The following is a 21173-nucleotide window of genomic DNA, read 5'->3' as shown; positions in this document are numbered from 1 at the left end:
AATAGCAAGTTCAGTTTATTAGCCAGCAATAGTCATATCATTTTAAAATGTATTAAATAAAAATTTCTCCATTTTTGTTACTTAATTAAATTTATTTCGTAATTCATTACGTTAGTTTTGTTTATTCAAATGCGTCACCAGGTGTCAAAATGTAGCCAAAGTCGAAGGTTTCGTTATCATAAAGACTGTTACAGTTACTATAGTTTAAGAATTTACCAAGTGTTAGAAACTCTTAAATTCAACACTCTTTCCACCATTTTTCGTAATAGCACGTAGTTTCCATTTTCAAGATAGCATTGCATCATTGCTTCATAACTTGTTAATCAAATTAAATTCAAAACATTGGTCTATCACTATGTGTAGACGGAAGGTTTAATTCTATCCCGCCATCCCTGTCTCTTAAAGTGTCTAGGCCTACACTTAGCTGGAACGAGAAATACAGTTGCTCATCAAACTCATCCAATTCCAAACCCCCACCACTTAGCATCGACACAACCTTAACAGTTTTATTTTTGTCGACATCAGGCATACAGTTCACGGAGCCACTGTCTCCGGGTTTCGCATACGTCTCATCATCAGCACACCCTGGAGGGGAAGCAATAAGGACTATATAGCCCTCCAACCCAGCTGCGATTGAATAGTCCTCAGAGCAGACAAGACCCTCTGTTAAATTTGAAGCCGCTCCATGTTTAAAAATGTATGGCGCATTTAAACCAATAATATTTTCCGTCACTAGTACCGCACTTTTCAGCATTCCGTCGGCATCCTTAAGAAACTTTGTGCAGTTCGGTCGGACAGGATCAATTACTTTTACTGCTGCAATATCAATTAACGCGCGTTGTTGGTTACCACAGCGTACAGTCAAAGATGGATTGCTTTTAGCAAACAGCTGCCTTTCGTTTGAGGTGTTCCTTATGTAAATATTATGCTCCCTATCATCATCAGCATAAACCACGTGACCGCATGTCAAGGCGTAAAGGTCGTCGTTATGGCTGTCTGCAAATGTACCCAACGTACCTGATCGAAATGTACCACCAGGGCACTCACTCTCTAATACTCCACCATGTTCCACCTGACCACCTGCTAGGACCTTTGGCTCCTTAAGTACGTTCCTAACACGAACTGGATGTCTGACTTTGAAGTGCGTCATAAGCTCCTGTACAGATATTTTAGCGTTTTCGTTTTGTACATGAATTTCCCACTCGCCATATATTGTTCCAGTTCCATAAACGCCATCAATTCTATTAAAAGATATAGACGGAGGTCATTTTTTCATGAATAATATTACGTATTTAAATGAAATTGTTTAAAAAGAGAAGCTTAGTTCAGGGACACCAGTCAAAATACCGAACATATGTTTTTATTCTAATTTTCAGTACAATGACGTAACATAATTTCCGAAAACAGTGAAGAGATGCTTCAAGAATCTATTATACAATAAGAAACATTACAGAAAATAAACGTATATACGCGTTTCTGTAAGAACTAAAGGAAACTTACGACAATATTCTTTTCCTTAATTCATCGGTTAAAGCTTTGTTCCGTTTAGCCTTTTCAAAACTTCATCTTCGATAATGGATTGCTTGATGTTCCTGTTAATTTCAAAGATCATCTTCTTCATCACAGTCACGGTACGTCGCAAAACTCCAAGATCCTCTTCCAACTGTAAAATGTTCTGTCGAATGTCGTCCCGCAATGGATATGCGATAAACATAAAATTTCTTCCTGGAAACCTGTACCATTTGTTGGTCTCCTTCATCGCCTTATGCATTTCCTCGCAGGGCTTTTGTAGCTTACCCAAGTGGTATCGAGTGTTTTTGGAGACACTCTTTTTCATTTTATCTTCCAACTTAACTTCATGAGCAATCTGGTTACATGTGTCTTGTGTTAAGTTAAACTTTAACGACAACGGATCCAGGACAGCGCATCTTATAATGCACATAAGATGGCGTAGAACTACTTCTTCAAATCGTTCGCCCATACCTTGACTGTCTTCTAATATATCAACAAATCCTAAGCCGTTTTTCAAAAACCCCTGTATTGCACCTATTAGTTGTTCTGTCTCTACAACGTCAATTTTCTCCATCTTAAAGTTACTTCTACTTCTAACGAAGCTTTGCAAATGTTCTTTCATCGTGTAGAATTTCTCTATGATTCGTGTTTCTATTTTTTCTGAGATTTTCGTACTGACCATTTCGCTGTTCACTCCGAAAATGAAATGGTCGGCTGTAAGGCTTAGTCCACAGGACTTCTCCAATTCCTCTTGAATGTCAAGACGGAAGTCTTCCAACGCAGCAGTTTTGTATATCATACTTGTGTGACATACAATGAGCAATGAGTCGACAGATATTGGTGTTGTTTTCCAAAGATTGGACGCAAAGTGTCGTATCGTGTCCATAACTTCCTGAAATAGGTTTAAATAATTTACAACCATTTATGAAAAATCTAGATGTTTGTTCCCCGCCCTCACATAACTTAGCTTTGATAGTAAAGAAACCAAAACTAGGGATGCTGGGGTGGGGAACATTGGGATACTATAATCTTATAATACAAGAAACTGAAAGATCAAACAAATAAATAAACAAGAGGGCCAAGATGGCCCTAGGTCGCTCACCTGAGAAACACAACAAAACAAACCATAACAGTGTAAACATGTTTGACCTAGTGATTTCATGGAAAAAAATATTCTGACCAATTATCATTAAAATTGGAGCAAAAAGTATCAATTAGTATTTTCTTTGATTTGACCTAGTGACCTAGTTTTTGAACCCAGATGACCCATATTCAAACTTGACCTAGATTTCATCAAGACTATCATTCTGACCAAATTTCATGAAGATCAATTGAAAAATACAGCCTCTATCTCATACACAAGGTTTTACTTTGATTTGACCTAGTGATCTAGTTTTTGACCCCAGACTATCCATATTCGAATTTGACCTATATTACATCAAGGCAACCATTCTGACCAAATTTTATGAAAATCCAGTGTAAAATGCAGCCCCTATTGCATACAAAAGGTATTTCCTTGATTTGACCTAGTGACTTAGTTTTTAAACCCAGACAAAATTTCATGAAGATCAGTTGAAAAATACAGCCTCTATCGCATACAAAAGGTTTTTCTTTGATTTAACCTAGTGACCTACTTTTTGATCCAGATGACCCATATTCGAACTTGACCTAAATTTCATCAAGGCAATCATTCTGACCAAATTTCATGAAGATTAATGGAAAAATACAGCCTCTATCGCATACAGAAGGGTTTTCTTTGATTTGACTTGGTGACCTAACTTTTGACCCCAGATGACCCATTTTCAAACTCAAAGTAGAATTTATCAAGGTTATCATTCTGACCAAATTTCATGAAATGGTTAAATATAAAGCTTTATAAATTATAATAAAGTCAGTTTACCTCCGGTATCCTTTACAAACGCTTTTAAATTTTGAAAGGAAAAATAGGAAAAACAATTAATTCTCATGCACTTCTGTAAGCTTTCAAAAGGTTTAAACTTCTTCTTCTTCTTCTTCTTCCGTTCTTGTACAGGTCCCACTCTGTGGCAACGTCGTACAATGGTTCTAATTGGTGAACATAAGTCTCAATAGCTTTTCCTCTGATCCAATGCGTAGCATTAATAGGAGATGAGTTTAATCAGTTAAATCGGTCAATACCGAGAGTGCTAATGTGTTCAATTTAATACTCTTACTGATCATCAACTAACAAGTATGCTGGATAAACCTTGTAAAGAGCAACCTGTACCAAGAAAAATAAATGCAGCTCCGTATGGCAAATGTTCTCGGGTGTATTGCCATGTATGCAGTAAAATAACACCAATTTGATTTCATATTTAGGTATCAGAATAAAACCTTTCCATCAAACAAGTTCATGAAAGGACATTAAATTAAAACAGAAATCACGTTTCGTCAAACATACCAGCGTTTTGTCTACAACTGGGGTTACATTTGTAGAACTTTTTAAATTCACCCCAAAAATGTCTCTTTTATATAAAAATCATTGATATGCCCAAATATTTATGTGGGAGGCATATAGCGTTGGTGCTGTTCCTGCCTCTAAACCAAACGTTCGTACGTCCCGGAATCGTGTGCACAACTACTCCCACACTATTAGCATAATTTGTTTTAAACTTTCACAGATGGACAAGCTTGATGTACAGATGACGATAAAGGAAGGCACTTTTGCTGTGACTATTTTATCTGTTAGGACCCTTTGGCAGTTTGTTGTTTGTTTGTGTTTTGGGTTTAACGCCCGTTTTTCAACAGTATTTCAGACATGTAACGGCGGGTATAGTGTGTTTTATTTGACCTGGCTGGGCAGAGTTAATCTCTGACTTATGCAAATAATGATAATCACAAAAAGAACGAGCAAAATAGGTAGAGCTACACTGGATACAGTGTAAGGTAGATGGCCAGTGAATGAGAAATTAGGTTGCCGAATATACTGCAGAATAATGCAGTGGACCGTCGCCACGCCCCGCCAGGTCGATTAAAATGGACTATAGTTAACCTAACAAGTGTCCCTAGATTCTGTACCATTATTGATCGCGGCCGATGAGGCCGCGATCATATTGAATAGGTCAAGTATTTGCACGCTGGGGAAAATATTTCATGATGGACCTGTCAATTCTTTACTTTATGGGTGAAACAGGTCTCATAAGCGTAAATACGACTAGCTTCTACTGATTATAAAAACATACCGTACGATTTGTTGTGAATTAACTGTTGTTGTACTTTTAGTAGTTCAACCGCCACCCTTGTTTAAGAGCAACATTTAAAAAACACGTTCTTTTCATCCTCAAGTAATAAGTAAGTAGACTCGCCCAGTTTAATCAATCTAGACGCATAATCTAACTATACGGGCGTCTATTTCACCCGATTTACATTCGGAACATTTTCACGCGTTTCGGGCTTTATCGTATGTTTAACATGGGATTTTTGAACCGTCCAAGATGTTGGAAATGTTTGTCTCATTGTTTATTTTTTTAATAAAACTGTTACTGCTTTCATTGTTTACTACTTTTTTTCCACCCTTGCCCGAAAAAACAGTAATGAGTTTGTACACTGTTCAGACAACTGTGCTCTGTTGAAATTTAACCAAACACAAGTTTACCTGCATAAACAGAAAGCATGATATGTCACCATGCGCGGATCCAGAGTGGGGGTACCGGGGGTCCGGACACCCTCTGGAAAATCTTTAAAAAAAGGAAAGAAGACAAGAAGGAAAGAAAATGTTTTTCGAAAAAGGCAACATTAGGACTGCATGTAAAGTATATGCGGCTGCTGCTACATACGACCCCGACATAATTCATATTATTTATCTAAAAGAAACTAAGAATTTTACCTTCAAGAAAGCTTGATTTTATCATTTTCCCAAATTTAACAGGTTAGTCCATAAAACTGTCCCAGAATGCAAAAAATGAACTGCTAAATTTCAAAATGTCCAGGGGCGGGGGTGGGGGGGGGGGTGGGGGGCAAGGGGATCGGGCCCCCTCTGAGAAAATTGGCTGTGTCCGTACATGGTCACTATATCTGTCCAGTACTGGACATTACGGTAAATGCTTCTTTCCTGCACAAATGACAATTTCGCAACTTCTGTCCGGTTTGTACAAATTTCTGGCCGCGATAAACCATTTGACTTGTGTTAACTTGAATAAACAAACGAGGTCCCACTATGTTCCTTTGATTGTTCGTTTAGTCCTGTCTGTGTCTCTGTACTTCTGTCTATGTGTGCGTGTGCGTGTGGGTGTGCGTGTTGTGGGTTGCGCTTTGAGGAGGCTGCGTATTTGGAACGTGGATTTACCTGTTGGAAAAATTCATCGTTGTTTTTTTTTTATTTCAATACTACCTATGTAAACTATAAAACGTTTTAATAAATTACTGTCCTACATGACCCGAGGGATCCGGTTAGTGTCATATTAAACGACACAACGGATATATGACACCGATACGACAGTCAATATTGCGACGTGACGCACGACAATTCGATGCGACATACGACAAATGATCACAGCAAGTTCGTGTTGTCGCACTGCCCAGAGTCGTATCGTGTGTCTTGTTGCTTGTCGTTTGTCGTAGCGGGTGTTGTGTCGAATGTCATGCGTCGCGTTCCAAGATTGACGTATGACACTCAATACGACACGACAATGCGACGCGGCACACAACATGCAAAGTGACACCCGACATTTTATCTCGCAAATGTCCCGGAATTATCGACCATCGTGTTAAGTGTCCCGTAGCATTGTCATGTGTCGTGTTCTCGCACTGAGTTTCGTGCGTCGACATTCAGTGTGGTATAAACCACATTCTGTAATAAGTTTACATTACGATAAAATTTTATGTCTCAATTCACGCTGTTTTGTATCGCGCTGCTTGTCTTGTACCGAGTCAAATGTTGTGTTCGAGTGTGAACCATTGCCCTTAGTTTGCCGAATGCGTTGCCATTCGACGCGACACTTGATACGACACGTGATAATGGGACCGGCCACACAATATCGTGATACGAAACTCGATATTTACTGCAAATTCTCGTGATACAGACGCGACACACGATAGTACGACAATGCGATATTTCCGTGTTCAGATGTCATATGTCGCACCAGCTTATCGTGCGTCGGATCGCAGTTTCGACTGTCGCATCGCGTTTTGCGTTGCATTGTCGTATGTCGTGTCGTGTATCGCTTCGAGTGCCCTACGTGGTGCTCCGAGAGCAACACACTACATTTAAAGGGGTGCTAACGGGATTCCTTAATAACCAGAATTAGTTGTCGCAGACGAAAATATACCAAACCCAAAATACAATTCAAGCAAAAAACAAGAAAGATGTATTTATCAATTCACCAGCCAAAGCACTCGTATTTGTAAATATAAATAAAATAGTTTTCTAGTTGCCAGAGTTACTTATGTGGTTTCATAATCCATATATTAAATGTATTGGAATTCATTTCACTGCTTTTGTCCAACCGTACCTTTTGTCGCGCAAGTATCTCTGAAAACATGAGAAGAAAAGTACCGCCCATTTAACTAGTTGTAATTTTTATTTGATGTGGAACTTGCATTTCTCAAAGTATCATTTTCTATAAAAATCCTCAGCATTGCTAATATCTTTTCACAAGATCAATAAATAGCTTGTATATCTTTTAGGCTCTAACATTACATACGTATGATTTTGGTATCTTAAAATTTGTTTTGCCAACGTCTAAACATAAGGAATTTTGTATAAAAATACAATGCTAATAACCAGCTTACAGTTGTGTATGTTTGGGTTGCACAAAAAACAAAAACATAGGCAAACTAAGATAATAAAACAAGGGGACTTAGTGGAGCGACGCCTTGGAAAGGCCAATGGCAGAAGGACAGCTTCGGAGTTTATACCGGCTAATGGTACTCATCAAACCTCACTCTTAACCAAGACCATATTTCTAAGTCACAAAAGACTATAAACAAACTTATTCCCTCAAAGTAAACTGTTGTTTTAACACATGTAATGCTAACAAAATGCACTATATATACTACATAAAAACGCTCGATATACTACATAAAAACGCTCGTTAACGGAAAACATATATGAAAAATGAAAAAAAAAACAAACAATCTTTAGGATATAGAAAGAAAAGAAGAATGTTTACGGAATACAGATAACCACTTCTGATTTACGTTTCGGTATCTGTACAGTGGCTATTGGCGGGAAACAGGGCAATGCTGTGATCCAAGATCGATAATGCTCCATTAACGTCAGCTGATACATCAGTTAAGAGATGCTACAAACGGACCCCGAGATTTTGTTGATATTGGTAGAATGAACTATTCTATAAAACATTTGATGTATTTAGAGAACGCTAGACTAGCTAATAGTCTGATAATAAGTTTTTTTTTTATATATACTAATGTATTTCCTTGTCAGATATCTTTCATTTATAGATAGCTCCCAGTTTATAGACTGCTCCCTTTTGAATATCTGGCTGTATTACACTTACATTCGGCAGCAAGAAAAGGTAACCATGTTATAACTATGAAGGGAAGTAATTTAACATAAAATATGAGAAGAGACTATGACTGGCAAATGTAAGGACTGGGACCAGTCTAAGAGAACGCGTGACTTATAAACACAGATTGAACAGTTTTCTGCTTCGCTCTCGTTTAAACATACCCTGGCTATCTATATATCCATACAAACTATGACTTTATTACTGAATCGAAAAACTTGTAGAAACAGACATTTTAACACCTTTTTTCTGTTTTAACAAGACGAAATAGTAAAACGCAATAAAACTTCATACAGAAAGGGGCATAAAGAACATTTGGAGCATATTTCTTTGATGGAAACCATAGCGTACTATCCTATTATCCGTGAGCATGCAAAAAAACAGGATCACCTATTCTTCAATAAGTGATCCAAGTTGCCTGACGTAATTGAGAGCTTGTAAGTAATAATGTTCACATGTTCGGTTGTAAAATAAATAACAGACAAATCACTAGCATGAATCTTACAGCATCATACTGCCAAATAATTTTCTCAGGAGTGTAAATCTCTGTTACGGATTTATACAGTTCAAGGTCTGGAATTTCAAGGCAAATGTCTCTCTTACAATAATTTAACGTCGTTATGTTCTCTAATTGTATTTTTGTTAGTTTCAAAGACTGCGAAAATGTTACAGAAAACAAACTCAGAAAAAGTCCTAAACGTTAGTATATTGGATCTCTTGAGTGTGAAAGAATTTTAATATAATATCATATTTCATTGATAGATACCTTCTTTTGTCAAGATGTATATATGCATTTCACATGCACTGTATGAAAGTACATTAATGAATTCACATATGTATATCACTGTTTCTGTGTATATTTTTGTGTTTTGCCAAATTGAAAGCAAAGATTATATGAGCCGCGCCATGAGAAAATCAACATAGTGGGTTTGCGACCAGCATGGATCCAGACCAGCCTGCGCATCCGCGCAGTCTGGTCAGGATCCATGCTGTTCGCTAACGGTTTCTCCAATTCCAATAGGCTTTAAAAGCGAACAGCATGGAGCCTGACCAGACTGCGCGGATGCGCAGGCTGGTCTGGATCCATGCTGGTCGCACACCCACTATGTTGGTTTTCCCATGGCACGGCTCATATAGTAAAATTAAATATGTCAGTTTGCTCGATACATTACAATACTTGTAACAAATTAAGAATACGTACCGTTCACATTAATTAAGCCTTCAAAACTGTGATGCAGAAGTCCAGAAAGACCTAGATTATTTTCCCTATAAATATTTGTGTCACGTGACTAACGTCTCTTATATTTCGCTATTGATTATTCCAGAAAATTGTGTCAAGCCAGAATTGTTCCGGTGCTGTTTCATACAACAGTATACTACTCGGCAGAAAGTCGATCGCTCCATGCTTTTCAGATTCTTGTAAGATGAGTGTAAAAATATATGATGAACGATAAAAATATATGGTGAACTGTGTATATCTTACAGAGTATTACAAAATTGTAGCTCAGATAGGATAGTAAAATCGAAATACTTTTGAAGACGACAAGTTCATTACTGATACATAAACATACTCTTCGTGTACGATATGCAGTTATACGCATTGTTTTCTATTATTTATAAATAGATACATCCGATTTAAGAACACAAGTTCATATTAAGATCACCTCCTACAATGTATTCACAACACAATATAATATTTTTTTTCAGTATAAGATGTTTTACTTATCACAATACAAGTGAAACCTGAAGTAGTACATGTTTAAGTGATATCTTATTTAAATGCAAAGAAATGCGACATTGGGTTTTTGTTAATAATTTTGAAGTTTTCTAAAGTAAAACAGCTGGTCATTAATTAGTCTGTTTCATGACATTATTATTACGTACCAATTGGGTCGACTTGGGATATATTTCAAACTAAAGGTGCACGTATAAAAAATATGCGTGCACGTGTAAATATATACGTCCGCGTATGTATATATACGTACACTTGTAATTACGCTTGCACGTATAAATTTACGCGTGTAAGTCCATATATGCGTGCACCTACATATTACGCGTTCAAGTATCATAATATACACAAACACGTATATATTTACGCTTGCACGAACATTCTAGCCACACTTATACACGTGCACCTACATAATTTACAGGTGTACGCTTAAATATATATGTGGACGTATAATTGTACGCGTGTACACGTAATTCTGGTACGTATATACATGATTGTGCGTACAAATATGCGTGCAATTTAAATGTGCACGCATATATGGACGTGCATGCGTAAGTTTAAACGTGCACGTCAAATTATATGTACATTTGTACATTATCATTATGATGATGATGATTATTATTATTATTATTATTATTATTATTTTTATTATCACTGAAATATATCATGATAACTTTAAGGAATGCTTTTAACTATTACACTCCTTCATTTTTCATTTCCCAATAACGTTACGCACTTGGTAAGGGCTGAATTCTAGCGTTGTAATAACTTGTAGCCCAGCCCATTTGCTTTTGTTACACATTATGTATATGTGCTCAGAATAAAAAAAAAATATTATTAAAATATGTACACGTATGTATACAAGCGCACGTCCATATAACCGTCCACCTACATATTTATGCGTGCACATATTATACACGTGGACGTATATATTTTTATACTTGCACGTATATTTTGAAATGTGCGCGCACGCAAAGCAAAAATCACCATACTGTATGGCATATATAGTTATACCATTTTTTTATCGAGCTGATTTTTTATAAATTGGATTTTAATACAAAATTTGATGTAAATTTTTCCGTTCTGACGTTACAATATCGTCTCTGACTTCTTAAGCGTCAATCTTATTCCGCTGAATTTGTACCATTGAGTAGCATTTTCTGCATACAAAGTGACAATTATTTAGTATTTTTCATTTATATGACATTCATTGCGCAGGAAAGGAAAAATGCCGAGAGCACTAAGAACTGGGCGTTGCACGAAAAGTGACGTCAGGGGCCATGTTGAAAAATATGGCGACGAAATAAAAGCGGAACTCAATCGCATATATCCTGAATTTTGTACAATATAATTTTTAGGATGAAATTCGGCAACAAAATTTGGGACGCATTCTACCTTAAATAATGTTCACAATTAAATTCATTATGAAAAAAAAAACATTATCAAAACTTGTTTTATATCAGTCATTATATGTGTCATTTCTAAACTGGAGTACATTCATTTATACTGTAATACAATTATGTTTATGCCGGTGCTAGGGTGCATGAGGGTTGATGCATATTTCATTACCTCTCATGAAAAGACTCAATCAAACCGAGTCTGCTATCATTTTGCTTGGTTTCGTTCTATGCTTCTTACATGTTTTTTTTCTAAACTTTTTGAGACAAACATGGAGCTAGCGAAACATACTATGTCTTTACTAAAGTGTTGAGCATTATAACGCAACCAAGCGAAGTATAAGTTACAGGCACTTATTTGCAAAATAGTTGATTCCACAAACATTGTATCAATATCTAATATATTGATGTCAATATCAGTATTTCAACCTGGGAATTGTCTAATGATGATTATAACACGATAAATATCACTTTTGCAATTATCTGTAAGCTTCATTTACTATTCATTGCTGATAACCACCTAGTGCCGCATATTCTACCCTTGGGACCATTTCAAACATCATAAACTTGTATACCTCCTTGTTAGAATTCTGAATCACCTCTTTGAACAAAAGAAGTCTCTTGCAGACGTCTAGCTGTTCTGACCCAGACCTGAGCACGTGAAAAAAGTGATGAAATAGCATATTAAGCGATTTTATCATGACTGATCATGATTACCCAATAAAACAGTCAGTGATGAAAAAAAAAACGGATTTTCAAGAAAATCTTGCATAAGTTATTGACATTAAATTTTCTTGTTAGTAAATGAATTTTACATGAATGCGTGATGGAAATTAGAAAAAATATCCTAATTTCCACATAAAGCTGTATAAGATTAGAGGAAACAGTATGTATCTGAAATCAAAATAATAAGCGGAGAAAATGAATAACCGCTCTACCACCGAGGCAGACAAATATGTTTTACAGTTCACCATTTTTCAGCATATTCCATCCAAAACATTATTTTCATATGAATAAATCTGGAAAATTGAATATTAAGCAACACAGAGTTTAATGATATAGGCAAGGGATGCTTGCGGCTTTTGGCTTTTGGCTTTTCCACAATTTGTTTTACAATTATGAGCATCTCTTATACTGCAGAAGTAATGCTCCATACAATTCTTAAACAATTAGTGATATATCTTTAAAAACTGTCAGCTGTATTTATGATACCTTGTCACTGCACTTTTTTTAATATGTGAAGTATGAAGTCCATCTTTTTTATAGTTTTCTAGTTATACTCAGGACCGTAGTCAAATTATATAAAGTTTCTTCATGAACGTCTCCAGTAAAACGTTTTTTTTAAACAGTTTTGGCAATGTCTTTTGGTTTTTGTGACCAAAATGTGCATAGTTTGCTCTACAGAAAATGAAAGTGATTTTAGTCGGACTATTCAAAGGACAGTCTAGCTATTCTACTCACCCTGGCGTCTGCGTCGGCGTCACACCTTAAGTTTTGCATGTTAATATTTTTTATGCAAGTACATATGACTATAAATTATAGGCATATAGCTTTGAAACTTGTTTTTTTCTTTTTCTAGGTCAATTACCAACTTCACTGGGTTAAGTCCCATAACTCTAACATGTATTTGGGCAAAATTATGCCACATTTGGACTATGGAAACCCTGGTTAATGTTTTACATTTACAAGTTATTATCCCCTAAACTAATGCAGATATTCAACTGAAACTTAACATGTGTCTTTGGGGCATTAAGTCCCATAACTTTGACATGCATTTTGGCCAAAGTATGCCCCTTTTTGGACTTGGAAAATCCTTGTTAAAGTACCGCATGTATCATTTAAAAGCATATAGCTTTGCAAATTACTTTTTCATTTTCTAGGTCAATTACAAGCCTCACTGGGTCAAGTCCCGTAACTCTGACATGCATTTTAGCCTAATAATGCCAATTTAGACTAAAAATACCTGGTTAAAGTTTTACATGCAAGTTACTATCTCATAAACCTAATGTATTTGGGTCACATTATGCCACATTTGGACTATGAAAATCCTGGTTAATGTTTACATGCAAGTTATTATCCCCTAAACTAATTGCAGATATTTAACTGAAACTCTACATGTGTCTTTGGGGTTATTAAACTAGGTAATAGCATCACGTCGCATAAATTTTACATGCATTTTGACCGAATTATACCCCTTTGGGACTTAAAAATTCTGGTTAAAGTTTTGCGTGCTAGTATATACGACTATCGTTTAAAAGCATATAGTTTTGCAACTTATTTTTTCTTTTTCTAGGTCAATTACCAGCCCCACTGGATCAAGTCCCATAAATCTGACATGTATTTTAACCAAACACATCTTTTTGTAGTCAAAATGTTACGCATGTTACACCTTATTTCTTAAATCTGGCCGAAAAACGTTTTAGTAGTGTTATATTGATGTAGTTAAACACCCCCTCCCACAAAAAAACAAAAAAAAAAAAAAAAAAAAAAAAACAAAAAAAAAAAAACAACACCACCACACAATTCCCACATAACCCTTAATCTAATTTTCCTCTCCCCCTCCCCCCCCTCCCTTCTTTTTCCTATCTCCTTTTAATCCAAGCAAAATTTGACAGTTGTTTTCTAATATTCAAACGTTACAGTTACTTATTATAGAGTAGTAAGCGTCTATGACATAAAATTTGGAAGCAGGTTTTGGCTGAATATTTAACAATATTTTTATCACTTAGTATAAAACATAACTTATCTTGATCCTGATCAGACAATGTATCAAAATTCTTGTTTATTTCATTGATTCTATAAAAAAAGCTCTTCTCGTATATTAGTATACAGAGGGCATTTCAGAATAACATGAATTTCATCCCCGATTAACATCAATATTCTCATATCTACCAGTTTCAAGTCTTATTGGTGCTACAACACATCTAAATTTAGCAAGTGAACTTCTATGGTGAAAAGGTAAATTACATTTTACATAATCTTCAACAGAATTGTTATCTTCGAACAATCTGTATGAACGAAGTTTGTATTTCGACCATGACCTCTAGAAGAAATATCCCTATCTAGTAGCATTTTCCATTTTTCTTGTTCTAATGATAATAATTTCGCTTCAACAAAATCTACTTTATATTTGGTTGACAATGCTTGGACAATCTATATCATTCAGCATATTGTTTACTCTAAAAAAGCTGTTTTTGCATCTGGCTGAAGCACTTTGTCTTGTCCATGCAAATATCCTTGTATTAACCCTGCTGTCAGCCATTTTTTTTTAAGGTTCTGATACTTTTATTATCCCCGTCATAGGTGTGTGTAGGTCGGGGAACCATCCGCACTCCACACCTTACAAGTTATATATATATAAGCATAATATATGCAAGTGTGATTCATGGCATATTATCATTTTATATAGATATGAAAGAACTGTCATGATATATAACATGTATCTGGAAAGTTTAACATTTCATTAACACAAGTAGCATTATGAAGTATATACAGATATGAAAGTGCAATCTGTCATGATATATAACATGTATCTAGAATCATTGCATTAACACAAGTATCATTATGAAGTATATGCAGATATGAGAATGTAGACTGTCATGATATAACATATCTGTCATGACATATAACATATCTAGAAACACTGCTTCAACTCAAGCATCATTATGAATTACATACAGATATGAGAGTTTAATCTGTCATGATATATAACCTGTATCTAGAAACATTGCATCATTAAGAAGTACATGTATATACAGATATGAAAGTGTGAACTGTCATGACATATAACATATCTAGAAACATTGCATCAACACAAGTATCATTATGAAGTATATACAGATATGAAAGTGTAAACTGTCATGATATGTATCTAGAAACATTGCATTTGCAAAATGATTAGTATATTATAAATACAGATGTGAAAATGCTATATGATGCTTAACATATAATGCTGACGTAGTAAAAGTATCAAATAAGCCTTTAAGAATTAGTGAGAGAAAGGGTTGTGCTCTGTATTTCTTGTTCAATGGTCTGGATTTTTTTCTGATTATTTTTTGAAGTATAGAAAATTTCCTCTGCCTGAATAAAACAATATGAAAAACCTGACAACTAATTAATAAGGTTGTTTATTATTTTCCACTTTGCCTCAAATTTGTTGGAAGTTTGGTTTTTTATTGACAATTCTTTATTAATATTGAATTCATGTTGTAGATAATATTTCATATTATTCACTGATAATAATCTACCAAAACTTTTACTTGAGAATATGAATTTTTTAATATATAGCGATGTTAAGTATTCTGGAGTACCTTTTACTCCGAACAAGAAGCTTATTTTGTCTAATGCTAAGGAAATATTTTTAATCTCCAACTGCCTCTTAAGATCTTGAAGGAACGAACTTGTGTGTATACATTTCCAAAACAAATGTTCTATAGTTTCTGATTCACTCTTAAAAAAGTCACATAGATCACTATCTTTCAAGCTTAATGTTCTTAAATACTTATTGACTGGCAAAATACGATGTAGAAGTCTATATTGCAGCCATTGTAAATTGCTGTCCCTGGTTACTTTAAATGGCATACTATAAAAATATTTCCATTCATCATATTTGAAGTGAAATTCTGAATTCCATTTTGTTTGGCTTGTTGGGGTATCAGAGTTTCTGTTTAGAATATTATAGATGTCTTTACATCCTGATTTTGATTTTAGTATTATTCCTATAGGAAACGGAATGAATGGATTACACTGAGATTCTGTTTCTGTTTCTTTTAGTGTAATTTGCTTACTGTAGTTCAATATAGCTCTTATTATTCCAAGATAATGTAATGTGTTCACATGTATTTTTGTGCTTTTTTGAATTCTTTATAAGACATAAGCTTGTTTTGTCTATACATATCATTAATATATCGTATACCATTCTCATACCAGGATTTGAAAAACAGACTTTGTTTTCCAACATGAATGTTATGATTATAAAAGATTGGACACTTTAAAAAGTCTGTCTTAGTTTCCACAGGAGTAACTTTTAGAAAATTGGAATATGATTGCAAAACACTTTCATTCCATTTATTTGTTATTTTTTGTTCCATTTTGTCTGCATAATGTTTCCCACAATTAATCAGTTTGTGTTTATCAAATAAATTTTCTGCCAAAATTGCCCAATTTGCTTGTGTGGCTAACAATCTTCTTATCCAGGTTATTTTCAAACTTTGAATAAAACACTGGACATTTGTCATTTTAATTCCTCCTTCACAGTAATCTTTTATTATGACTGATTTTTTCACTTTTGCTGGTCCATGCCATAGGAAATTATACAAGGTGTCATTAATAGATTTCAGTATTTTGTCACCAGGATCTGGGAGAGAGATAAACAAGTGATTAAAGGCTGGTAACAATAAACTCTTAATAACTGTACATCTTCCAATTGGCGTAAGGTATCTCCTATTCCAAAACTTAACAGAATTTTCTAAGCTACTCAATTTATCTTTATAATTAAGTATAATCATCTTCTCTAAGTCAACATGAAATTGAATGCCAAGTAATTTAAATTCATGTTTTCCCCAAGCCAGCTTGAACTTTGTCTTAATGGACTCGGTACTGAATTTTTTAGAACCAAACCATATTACATGAGTTTTTTCAAAGTTGTTTTTGAGGTCTGAAATATTTACAAAAAAGTCCAACTCTGTCAAGGTTTCATTTAATGATTCACTTGTTCCATCCAGAATTACTGATGTATCATCAGCAAAAAGTGATAATAATTGTTTTATGCCATTTACCTTTATACCTTTTATTTTTTTGTTCTTTTTTATTTTCTTAGTAAGAATTTCAGAGCAGAGAATAAATATAAAAGGTGACAAAGGGTCACCCTGACGGTAGCTACGGCCAATATTAAAAGAATCCGATAAAAAAAAACACACTGGCATACAGATGACTGTATATTCGAATAAAAGAGTTTTACCCATCTTTCAAGACAATCTCCAAAATTAAAGAAATTCAGTGTTTTCTGAATAAATACCCAAGAGAGGGAATCAAATGCTTTTTCAAAGTCGATCAACAATAATAGACCAGGAATGTTGCTTTCTTCAGCAAAATGCATAATATCATAGATCAGTCTTGTATTTTCACCAATATACCTATCTTTTATAAAGCCTGTTTGTTCTTCGCTAATGATGCTTTTCAGAACAGTTTTTATACGTGATGCATTTGCCCCAGAAGCTATTTTATAAACAGTATTCAAAAGTGTTATTGGTCTCCAGTTTTTAAGGAACTGTTTTGGTTTGTTCTCTTTCGGAATGCAAGTACTTATACCATATCTTTGGGTAATAGACAGTTGTCCTATTTCTAAAGCATAATTCAATGATCTGACAATAAAATGACCCAAGTCTTTCCAAAACATTTTAAAAAAGTTTGCTGAGAAGCCATCACTTCCTGGTGATTTATCATTTGCCATACTGATCAGTGTGTGACTAGCTTCTAAATATGTTAGTTTACCTTCAATCTCTTTACTTTCTTGTATGCTTAATTTTCTAACAGGTACATTTTCAAATAATTCATTCAAGTCAATATCATTTATCAGTGAATCATCTTTACAAGAATACAATGCCTGATAAAAAGTTTGCATTTCCATCAAGATATCCTTTTGTGTGTTTATTATCTTCCCATTTTCTAGCTCTATCTTTGAAATAGTTTTATTGATATAGTTTCGCTTCTCTAAATTACAAAAAAAACTTGAAGGTTTTTCACCTTCGTCCATCCACTTTGCTTTTGATCGAATAATGTGTCCTTCCAACTTATTTTCTCTTATCTCTTTAAGTTCTAATTTCAATTCTTCCATTTGGTCAGCATTTTGTTCATTTAAATGTTCTTCAAAATCTGATATCTTTGAAATTAAGTCAGCCTCTGTTTTGTCCATTAAACGTTTCTTATAGCTACTATATGATATTGATGTTCCTCTCAGTTCCATAAGCAATGTCTCTAAAAACAATTGGTCATTAATAATAAATTCAATTTCTTCATTTGGGATTTGATCAATATTTTCTGTATTATAACCTCTTAAGCAATATTATTGCTTTACATCCCTTATTTTTTTCCTGATACTTTTTAAGTACTCTTCATCTTTAAGTAAGGAATTATTATGCTTCCATAATCCTTTGCCATGTTCTACCTTGGAAAAACTTAAACATATAGATACTATTGAGTGATCTGATTTATAGCTAGTTTCGATATCAGGTTTCTGAATATTTATCAAAAGATCTTCTGTTAATAAGAAAAAGTCAAGACGTGCTTGCTGGAGAGGATTTGAACGACAGTATATATGATAATTCTTGTCTTTTAAAAATCTGAAAACATCGGTTCGTTTCTTACTACCATTTAGGCCACGGCAGTTTACCGATAATACTCTAAGATCAGCCATAATCTATACATAGTATGTAAACAGACTTGAAAAACGTGTTCATGATACAGATTACCCTTTCCAATAACAGCAAAATCAGAAGAAGAGAGAAGAATGTGTGCAAGATACAAATTATATAGAAAAACAAATGTAAATTTCTATAAATACAAGTATCACACTGAATACTTAGGTAAATTTTTGGATAATTATGTAGGTATTTTAAGTTGCTTGCTTTATTCCTTTTCAAAGGAAAGGACCTACATCTTCACACTTTGTGTGTTAAGAAGAACAGCACTGACATAGAGACCAAGGATGAAACAGATATCAGCACAACAACCAAGCAAGAATTTTTCTTAGCCTTCAAAACAAAAGTATACAAAAAGTCTATTTCCTGAAATGTGCTCTTTCATTGTAGATTTATGGACATTCACGAAGCTAGAGCTTAAATGCCTAAGAGTTATCACAACATTTTTTGGTAATCCCATGCATAACCTTACACACAAAAACAACATATAAATTCACAAAAATCATAGATCATGTCACAAATTTATCAATATCAATCAGAAGCTGGTGTTCAAGCATTGTTCAAACTTTGTAGGTAATTAAAACACTTATATAATGTAAATATTTTAAAAACACATTATGTTTGATCGTGTGTTTAAGTGAAAGTATCTCTAATAAGACTGTTATTATATAAACATATGTTTATGTCTCAAGCAATGATGGAGCTGATGGTATCATATATGTCAAATTTATATCTGTTCCCTTTCTTTGTGGAACCATAGACACTACCATTGAAAAACCAGGCACTGGAAATTTCTGGATATAGAGAAAGTCTGCTAATAAGACCATGGTTTAACTTTGTCACATCATCAATGAGTCTGTGACCAGCTTCTTTCAATGCTTTTCTCTATTGCATAATTGCAATTTTAGCGTTGTTATTTTTTAATTTTATCAATACGGGTTTTATGCTGTCTGGTTTTCCAGGAATTCTATGAATTGCTAATATCTGTTCCTCTTCTAGGGTAACCTTATGTTTCTGTCAGCCATTTTTACCATTCTACAAAATTGTCTTGTAACTGAACCCCACAGTCTAACTGTCATTGATTCCCAACCCATCTCCCCACTTACTGCAACAATAGGTATATATTTTCCAACACCTAAGAAGTGACGCATGGCACGGTTTTGAATGGCATTTATACATGAAAATGAATGGTCACCCCAAACTGATGCTCCATAACTTAAAACAGGCCAAACCGTGGCATCATATAAATTTGTAAATGTTGAGAATTGGAAACCACCTACTGCTTTACTCTTTGCTATAAGAAGACCAAGTGCTCCTCCAGCAGATAATGCAACATATTTTGCCATTTCGCTATAGTCTGACAATTCATTCAATATAACTCCAAGATATTTATAACTATGCACAAGTGTAAAGCTAATGTTACCAAACTTAAAATCAAAATTTACTACTTGTGTACTCTTAGTTCTGAAATGTATCATATTTGACTTTTCGCAATTAACCGACATACTATTTGTGTTACACCAAATATTTAATGCATCAAGCAATACTTGTAGATCTTCTGCAGATTCGGCTAAAAGAACCACGTCATCCGCATATAACAGTATACATACAATATCATCATTTATTTTAATGCCAACATTTAATTCTCTAAGTGCCTTTACCAGATCGTTTATAAACAAATTAAAAAGTATCAGAGACAAAGGGCAACCTTGTTTCAATCCACATTTAACATCAAACCAAGACGTATCAAAGCAAGAATGTTACAAGGATATTACATGGATGTTACTTATGTTACGTGTGTCTGACAAGAGGCGTCTTTTTGTAGCAAAAATGTTACATGGATGTTACTTATGTTAACGTGTGTCTGAAAAGAGGCGTATTTCTTTGGTCAAAATGTTACACATGTTACACCTCATTCCTCAAATTAGAATGAAAACGTCTTTAATAGTGTTATATAGATATTACAAGGATGTTACACGGATTTTACATGGATGTTACGTATGTTACGTGTATCTGAGAGGAGGTTCCTTTTTATAATCAAAGTGTTACACAAGTTACACCACATTTCATAAATTTGGCCACAAAAAGGCCTTTATTAGTGAGTAGGTTATAGGAAAAAGATGTTTCCTTTTGTGAAGAAAGCACCAAACTTTGTCTGTAACTATTTTGAAGTATGCCGAATCCAAAAAAAAAGGAGCAGACACGCAGTTCACTAACCTTAATAAGCTTAAAATGAGGCCACAGAAAGGGACCTATATTTTATTAATTTTAATTATATATTTTTGAAAGCAGTGTACAAAGGGTTAATTTATAACCTAAATAAGTAACTTTAATTGACACATTATATTTATTTAGGTACATATTATACACATTTAATATATATGACACTGACAAATGACACAGATGAGGCCCTAAAAGAGGGAAAATTGTTTAAAAATATCATTTGCAGGATGACTTTAATTTTAAGTGTGAACATTATTTTATTCAGGTAAACAAAACTAATTTTAGTATTAAATTATATCAAAATATTATTTAAACATTCTTTACGTTTAGAGGTTTATTAAGGGTATTTTATAAAACAAGTTCAAATATACGTACTTACTGTAACTCATATAATCGATTTTACTTATAC

At 34.3% G+C, this 21173-nt stretch overlaps 1 protein-coding gene across 2 annotated transcripts; it reads right to left on the bottom strand.

Moving 5' to 3' along the window:
• LOC128557578 (uncharacterized) lies at nt 1–2400 on the bottom strand. Of its 2 annotated transcripts, none has more exons than XM_053545075.1 (2): nt 1501–2400; nt 1–1241 (listed from the first exon to the last, which is right to left on the bottom strand). In XM_053545075.1, exon 1 carries the CDS (start codon nt 2396–2398, stop codon nt 1529–1531), a length of 870 nt encoding a protein of 289 aa, XP_053401050.1. In that variant the 5' UTR covers nt 2399–2400; the 3' UTR covers nt 1–1241; nt 1501–1528. The 2 variants fall into 2 exon arrangements, with proteins under 2 accessions (XP_053401050.1, XP_053401051.1); XM_053545076.1 differs by having other exon boundaries at nt 1501–2386.
• Between the last annotated feature and the right edge of the window lie 18773 nt (nt 2401–21173).

The sequence above is a fragment of the Mercenaria mercenaria genome, chromosome 6 (assembly GCF_021730395.1).
Source record: "Mercenaria mercenaria strain notata chromosome 6, MADL_Memer_1, whole genome shotgun sequence".
In the NCBI taxonomy this organism is placed as follows: domain Eukaryota; kingdom Metazoa; phylum Mollusca; class Bivalvia; order Venerida; family Veneridae; genus Mercenaria; species Mercenaria mercenaria.
This window is presented reverse-complemented; position numbering and strand designations above follow the sequence as displayed.